This window comes from Sinocyclocheilus anshuiensis, unplaced genomic scaffold (assembly GCF_001515605.1).
Source record: "Sinocyclocheilus anshuiensis isolate Anshui unplaced genomic scaffold, SAMN03320099.WGS_v1.1 scaffold310, whole genome shotgun sequence".
Classification (NCBI taxonomy): domain Eukaryota; kingdom Metazoa; phylum Chordata; class Actinopteri; order Cypriniformes; family Cyprinidae; genus Sinocyclocheilus; species Sinocyclocheilus anshuiensis.
The window spans coordinates 156,479-164,639 of record NW_015547638.1 but is presented as its reverse complement, the minus strand read 5'-3'; the positions used below and the strand labels follow the sequence as shown (position 1 = coordinate 164,639).

Genomic DNA, 8,161 nt, shown 5'->3' with positions numbered 1-8,161 from the left:
TATATATATATATATATATATATATATGTATATATATACACACATATATATATATATATATTCATATACATACATACATAGACTTAAAATTAGTTTATTGATTCTAATTCTTAAATCAATAAAAACTGCATGTTGTGTTCACTTGTGTTATCGTTTACTAATATTTAAATTTGTTTGATGATCTGAAACATTAAAGTGTGACAAACATACAAAAAAATAAGAAATCAGGAAGGGGGCCAACACTTTTTCACACCACTGTATATATATATATATATATAGTGAATATTTTAATGTGTAAAACACCTGCTGAGGGAGGTTGCAGTAGGTTATACGAGCAGACATTTATAATTTTATTATAATAAAAGTTTACAATATTCTAAAAAATGTTGGTCACATATGGAAAGCTGAACACATAATTCCTTATAACATTTTGTTAAATCAAAGTCTTAATCACACAGTTTCCCTGATTTTCCGTTTCGGTAATACTGTCAACGTTTTTAGTGATAACTATTAAAAAGTATAGGATAAGTCATATTTTTTAAGGCTCACCTAGTCTGCTTTTATTTATGTATAATACACTAAAACGGTAATATTGAGAAATATTACTACAAACTGTTTTCTGTTTTAATATTTTAAATAAAATATTTAAAATCGTATTTATTCATGTGATGGGAAAGCTGAATTTTCAGCAGCCATTACTCCAGTCTTCAGTGTCCCATCATTCTAATATGCTGTTTTGGTGCTCAGTAAATAATTCTTAGTAATAAAATAATAGCTGTGCTGCTTAATATAATTGTGGAAACTGTGATTCAATTTTTTTAGCATACTTTGATGAATAGAAATTTTAAAAGAACAGCATTTATTTGAAATAAATAGCCATTGGAATGGACTTTCTCTACCCCATTGTGGCTGTTTGCATAATCCCAACCAGAACTAATTTCTGTTTTAACCAATCCTTAGAGGCAACGATGGGTGGTGACTGTACCTACTGCTGTTATTCATTTGTCCCTCTCTTTCCTCCTCTCCTCCCTTTCTTCAGGTAAACTCTTGGAAATGAAGTCTACCTGGTCCCCTGGACCCATCTCCCACACACAGGCCTCTTTATCTCATGAGTTATGGAAGGTTTCCCCAGGGACACGTAACTCCAGTGCTCCCTCACGCCCCCCTCCAGGCCTGACCAACACCAAGCCCTCCTCCACCTGGGGAGGAAACTCTCTTGGCCTCAGCCAGGGCTGGACCAGCTCTTACTCCTCAGGTAAATCCTCAGTACACCTGTGTGGTACAAAGCAGCAAAACCAGTTACTCACGAGGTTCTGCTGTAGAGTGGCCGACCAGTCAGACTTCCCTCTGTCTGTCTCAAGTTGTGTGTTTAGAGTTGCAAATGGGCAGAAGTCAAGAATTTAGTGGAAAATATGCTCAGCTGCAACGTTTTTCCAAACCTGTCTCTCGTTATTTTTTGTTATAGAAGGGGGAACTTGGAGCACTGACAGTCCCAACAGAGGAAGCAGCTGGCTGGTACTGAGAAACCTCACTCCTCAGGTGCATAGAGCAAACAATTTATATTACTGTGAAAACTAGTATGATTTATTCAGATTCATATCGCATGAGAGTACAGAAATGTACATGTATGTCACTTTTTATGTAACAAAGGTGTTGAGTTTTTTATGTAGCATTATGCACTATACTTTTTTAGTTGCACTCTGCTGATTTTTAATTTTTTTCAATGTAAAGGTTTTTTAAAACATCTTCTATAAAAACTTTTTTTTTTTACTGCTGCAATATGTCTTGCTGTTTTTCCAACATCTCACACATGAGTACAAAAAGAAGTTTTGACATACAGCGAACCTCATGAATATCAATTTCAAAACACTGGGCCAATCAGAAGAAGCCATAGGCAGGCTTGTTTACAGTAGCATCTATGCATCTTTTTCAGCATTAAAATAGGAGGTAGGTAGTTATACACACTTAAAAATCAAGTTCCTACACTTCAAAATCAGTCCAGTCATAGGATATCAAAGATATTTTTTTGAGCTGATTTTAGAACACGTTGTTTTTATTTGTGATTCACCTCCTAGCAACGAGACAGATTTCTTTGTGTTCAATGTGTGTGTGTAAAGTCTGGTAGTGTGTGATCCTGCATGATGCCCAGTTTTTCTTCTTTAACCATTTACACTCTTTTATGCCTATAGTGTTTAAAATCTGTTCAGATTTTGAAAGTAGTGCAGTGTTTTCCAGCTTTTATGTTTGTTTTTGCTATAACATAACCTCGTTAAAAAGTGCATTTCAAAACCCTTGCGTTCTGTGCAGCTTCTTTTTACTGTTCCGTCCCTGTTATTAATGCAAGAACGCATTCTCTCTGAACTGCCCCTTTTAGCACTTGAATATGAATAACAATGAATTAAAACATTTATCTATTTGTGTGCATCAGATTGACGGCTCCACCCTGCGTACTCTGTGCATGCAGCATGGCCCTCTCATTACCTTCCATCTGAACCTGACGCAGGGCAATGCTGTTGTACGTTACAGCTCCAAGGAGGAGGCTGCCAAAGCCCAAAAATCCCTGCACATGTAAGACTACAAGCTCTTCTACTTCAAACTTCTCTGAGGCCTTGTCCCAAATGGCACCCTAAACCACCACGGTCTTCCTCTGAGTCCACACTTTTGTGACGTGATGCCTCTTTGACTGTCGGGTAGAAGTCTGCTACAGAGCCCTACGGCCTCACGGACTTTACAGTCGTGTGCACACGACCGCCATTGTATGTCCACAAGACTGCAAGTGCACATGAAATGTGCCATTTGGGACAAAGCCTAAGAGGATCTTCGAGAATAGCTTTTATTTACGATTTATAGTGTTAGCTGTATGTTGTTTCTTCTTTTTTTTTTTCTAAATTCAAGTCCTATAGATAAATGTGCAACTTTCTCTCTTCAAGCTGATTTTATGTGTTATCCATCAAGAAAACATTTTAATACTTGAATCCCTTCCAACTGTTTGTCTGCCTCTCAAGGTGTGTGCTGGGTAACACTACCATCCTGGCAGAGTTTGCCGGGGAGGACGATGTGAACCGCTTCTTTGCACAGGGCCAGTCCCTTACCCCCACCACCAGCTGGCAGGCCAGCCCAGCACCAGGCTCCAATCAACCCCGGCTGGGCAACCCTGCTGCCAGCCACCCCACAGGCCTCTGGAGCGGGGGTGGAGGAGGTACCAAGACAGTCTGCAGTACCGGGAACAGCAGCAGCGGAAACAGAGGCGACCTGCTGTGGGGAGGTGTGCCGCAGTACTCCAGATTGTGGGCTCCCCCAAATGGAGACGACACCAGGGTAATCGGCAGCCCCATCCCAATTAACACTCTGCTTCCAGGAGACCTGCTGAGCGGTGAGAGCATGTAGGATGTATCGGACATCATAAACCAATCAAGTCAAAAGACCTAATGGATCAAAACCCAAGCAAATCAATGTGGCGATAATCACTTTTTGTGGAGCTGTAATGGAGGTTTAGGGTGAAACAAAGCTGCAAACCTCCCAGTGCTGTTTATTTGTCCTCTGGTTTTTACGTCAGACTCTTTGTTGTGTTCGTGGATCTTGTTCTTAGTGTTCAAAGACCTTGAGAAGCAAGAATCAGTAGAAGCAGAAGCCTTTTAATGCTTTTTTTTTTATTTCCAAAGGTTGTTTTTTTTCTCAGAAGTGTTGTTCAGGTGAAGCCATCAACGTGACCCAGGCGCAGTGAGACCTCATGACACCTTTCCCTATAATGACACTGTTCTGATGATTGGATTGATCCTGGTACTTTTTTTAATTTTGCATAGTTTCTTCAGAACTTATATTAGCCGTAAGTGCTCTCTCTCCAGGTCCTCCTTAAAACGTTTATTTTATAAAACCAACAAAAAAACACTAACAAAAAAAAAAAAACTTTGTATCTTGCACAGTTCTGTTTCTGAGCCAGCGAATAGGCCAGAGCAAATGAGAAGAACACTCCTAGCAGTGGCCTGACAGCATGACTAATCACCAATAAACTTTTTTTTTTAATTCTTTTAGTTTTACAAAAGGGAGCTGCACTGCTCTATGATTTCTATTTACTCACGCCAGTTTGTTTTTACAAAAATATGTGTATGGTTTAAAAAAAAACAAAAATAAGCTGAATGTTAAGCTTGGGTTTAGATGAATGAATGTCAGTGTGTCTGCTGGAACTTGACCAAGCATCTGTGTGCGAGTACATAACCACTGTTAAAAACACTCTTAGTGGAGGCTTTTTACTTATACCTGATGGACTTCAGTGATGAATCAATCAGAAGTTATTCAGTTACTATGTGATGCATCTGGTTGGCCATTTTTATTGAGATACAACCGAGACAAGAAACTCATTCTGATGCATTGTGCAATAGAAGCCAGAGACCCTTTCTTCCGTCCACACTGAAGCTTACTGAAACTTAAGACTCCTTTTTTTCTTGAAGATTTTTGAAGAATTTAACCTTTGAACTCATTTTCCCACCTTGCCTCTGTCTGTCTGGCTTGCTGGCTGTCCGGTATTTGCGTGGAAAGGAGGAACAGTTAATTGTGTTTGGCATCACTCCATGCAGTTTTAAACTCGGCATGTGTGGGATCAAACAGTCTCCCAGCCACTTCTTCACCAAACAGAAACGGAATCCAGAGCGGAGACACATGGCACGGGAGTCAGGCACAAATACCAAATACAGTGGGTTTCTCTTAATGCAGTACAGAATAAGAGACCTTTGCATTTGGTACAAACATAAAAGACATCTACGTTTTCTATGTCTCTTCTTAAAGGGGTATTAACTAAATTTATGTTTATTGAAAGTTGATCGTTTTGCAAATTTATAATTTACACATTAAAGTTGTACACATTAAATGATGTGTATGAAGCTTACAAAGTGTACATTAAAGAAACGCAAGAGGATATTTATCAGTGGGGCAGTAAATTTAGGAGGGTGGCTAGTTTGAGTCTTCTCAATCCTTTTGAACAGGGACTACTGCAGAGCCATCCGTTCGTTTATACAGTAAATGTATATTGTGTATCTTACCTCTCTGCTGCTGGTTGTTGAATTCCCCTTATGGTCTCATGTGCCAATATATACATAGATATATGTACAGTACACTGTGGCATCTCTGACTTCACATCTTAAATTCCAATGTGTGTCGTTTTGTTGTAGAGCACTTCTGTTTGGAGGCACTTTGATGATTCTTGTGTGTTTTACAAACATAAAAGACATCTACGTTTTCTATGTCTCTTCTTAAAGGGGTATTATCATAGCACTTATTACAAGAGTTACGCTCCTTCTGTGAAGCCAATAAATCAGATAATGGAGCGTATAGTAAAAAAAAAAACAGCGACAACAAAAACTTCTTATGGCAACTTTTAACTTTTTTTCTTTGTTTTGTACCTTACTGGTATTCAAAAAAGATGTACTCGTTTGTCGTCCATCTCTGGTCCAGAAACTTGAGTGCAGAAAAAAAAATCAGAATGAAGGGAAGAACAAACTACAATCATACAAAACTTGCAATGTATGTTTTTTGTGTCTGTACCTTTTCCCCCTCTCTATCAAAGTGAATGTCATTGTTACTCAAATGAAATAGTCAAATGTCTTTATCTGTCTGGAGGAGGCACCTCGATTACAAAAAGTTGGATGTGTGTGTTAGTGCCTCAATGTGGAAACTGATAGGAGGACGTTTGATTCTCCATCGCAACTTTCTCCGTGCACCTAATACAATGGAATGCAAGAAAGGACAGTAATGACGTCATGATATGGACGTTGGCGTCATCATTTATCATTTGCGTCCATGTTGTAGTAACTTAGGTACGGATCTTCGAATGTCCCCCGTTCCTTCTCTGGATAACATCACACCTCTCATGCGTCCTTACCTACTCATGGTCTTGCATGATCTTTTTCCCCGGAGTTTGAGCCGGAATGGAATTGCCAGTGTTTTTTTTCACATTCTGTTGGTCTTCATGCAGTGGTCTTTAACTGCCTGCAGTGCTCATATGCAGATACACTTTAAAAGAGGTGCCTCTGTATACCTGTCCTGTGTAACGAATGCAAATGAAGATCGATGGTGTGGGCCATATTTGTTTTGTTTTTGTTGCTGTTAACAGTGTTCTTAGGTCATTTAGATTAGGGCCTCTTGTGTTGATGCGTATGCCTGTGACCTCACCCTGGGTGTCCCACCTCTAACTCAGCTGCTAACATCCTCTTTCTCTTGTGTGGCCTCAGTGAAGCCAACCCTGTTATCGAGACAAGCCTCACGCACTTGAAAAGCCCTGTCCGAGCAGTGTTTCTATGGACAGACTCTTTCTGCCACTGGCTCTTTAACTACAGCACACGGTATGCTGTCACTATGCAAAGTTAGAGAAGATGGGCACGTAATGTCCGCCCTGTGCCAATCTGTGGCTTTGAAAGAAAGTTGGAAATATCTCACAGTCCTCCCGTAATACTTTCTTACATACTCAAGGCCATTGCCATTCTTGTAAACTTCGAGCCAATTTCATTTTTTGGAGGTCTGTGTGTTAATTCTGCTGAATTTGATAAATCTAATTTCAATACAATCTCAGGGCACGACAAGATGAACTAAATTTATGTTTATTGAAAGTTGATAGTTTTGAAGATTTATCATTTGTAAGTGGTTTTACACATTCAGTGATGTGTATGCAGCTTACAAAGTGTACATTAAAGAAACGCAAGAGGATATTTAACAGTGGGGCAATACATTTAGAAGGGTGGCTAGTTTGGGTCTGCTGCAGAGCCATCAGTTCATTTGTACAGTAAATGGGACCTGCGTATCTTACCTCTCTGCTGCTGGTTGTGTTGAATTCCCGATGATTCTTGTGTGTTTGAGGTGGGGTTGGGTTCGAAAGGGTTGAGGATATTCGTCAGATATATTTGTCACCTCATGCTGATTATTTGTGATAATCTTGTTGCTGTCACTGGAAGAATCCTTTATAACAAGCAAGAACTTTAACAGCATTGGGGATTATGGTGTGCTAATGGCATACAGATAATGAGTAATCCCTGGTACTTTTTTTGAATACCAAAAATGGAATAGCATTTTAATATCTTTTTTATAAAAGTTTGACAAAAACACAATTAAGGAAAAAGATCTTTAACGTTTTAAAAATGCACTTCTTGCTGATATTATCTCCTGTTTGCTGGTCACGTTCTGAAGGTTGACAGCAAGCTGGAGTGCCTTTTGTGTATGCTGTATTAACTGTTTGTTTGTAAAAATGGGGCCCTGAACTGTACATTTCCATCTCAGTTTCAGTTCGTTTTGGGCCTTTATGCTGTATAAACCTTTTTTTTGGTTCTTTTGGGAAAAGACATTTCAGCAGATGTGTCTTAAGATATTAAAGTCATTTTTTTCTGTTTCTGGGTGGGGGGATCACTGCTGCCTGTGTATGTGACTGCCTTGTTCCAAACTCAGTCGCAGCTGACTGACAGTGAACCACAATGTGGCTGAAATTCCAAACAGTCAAACATCACAGAAAGTCTCTGGTGACACCAGCATAGGTAGACTACAACTAAACATTATCCTGTATATAATCATGCTCATTATGTAGAAAAAAATCTGCTATCAGATTTCTGAATCCTTCCCTTTTGAAACTACTGGGTGAAATATAATTTGAATTAAGCAATAGACCTTGATCCTTACAGTGTGTCATCTGAGAGAATTTTCCTAAAGGAAAAAAAAGAGTGATCATTGATAGATATGAACCAAACAGTCTTACTGGAGTAGCATGTTTAAAATTAAATGACACAGGACATACATGCAGTATTTGTGTATACCTTCAATCATTATGTTGAAACCCTTAATTATGAACCGTGTTTTTGTCTCTAGGCAAAGAATGAAAAATCATAAACATATCAAAAGAAATATGTTCACCGATACTTGAATTAAAGTGCGCCAATTGTAAAATGTGAATTTATTTTTTCTTACATTTTTGTTTGGGTCTGACACTTTCAAGGTATTTGATAACATGCTCACAAGATTTAACATTCTTCACGAGAAAGAAAAAAAAAAGCGATATTAAAAAAAAAAAGTTTGAGTGGTTTTATATGTGCACTCTAATCACTGCTTCTCATCACAGGGCGACTGTCTGCAATTATGATCCATTTACTTAGTATGTTGTACTCTCTGTTATTTGTGTGTGTGTGTG

General features: G+C 38.8%; 1 protein-coding gene across 1 annotated transcript in view; it reads left to right on the top strand.

Annotated features, from left to right (window-relative positions):
• Nucleotides 1–4,791, top strand: part of LOC107701838 (trinucleotide repeat-containing gene 6C protein-like) — a 72,607-nt gene extending 67,816 nt beyond the window's left edge. Inside the window, exons 19-22 of the mRNA XM_016503970.1 lie at nt 1,040–1,255; nt 1,466–1,539; nt 2,429–2,568; nt 3,006–4,791. Coding sequence (XP_016359456.1) covers nt 1,040–1,255; nt 1,466–1,539; nt 2,429–2,568; nt 3,006–3,387 — 812 coding nt within the window. The 3' untranslated portion in view covers nt 3,388–4,791. The remainder of the gene's footprint in view (nt 1–1,039; nt 1,256–1,465; nt 1,540–2,428; nt 2,569–3,005) is intronic.
• The last annotated feature ends 3,370 nt before the right edge of the window (nt 4,792–8,161 follow it).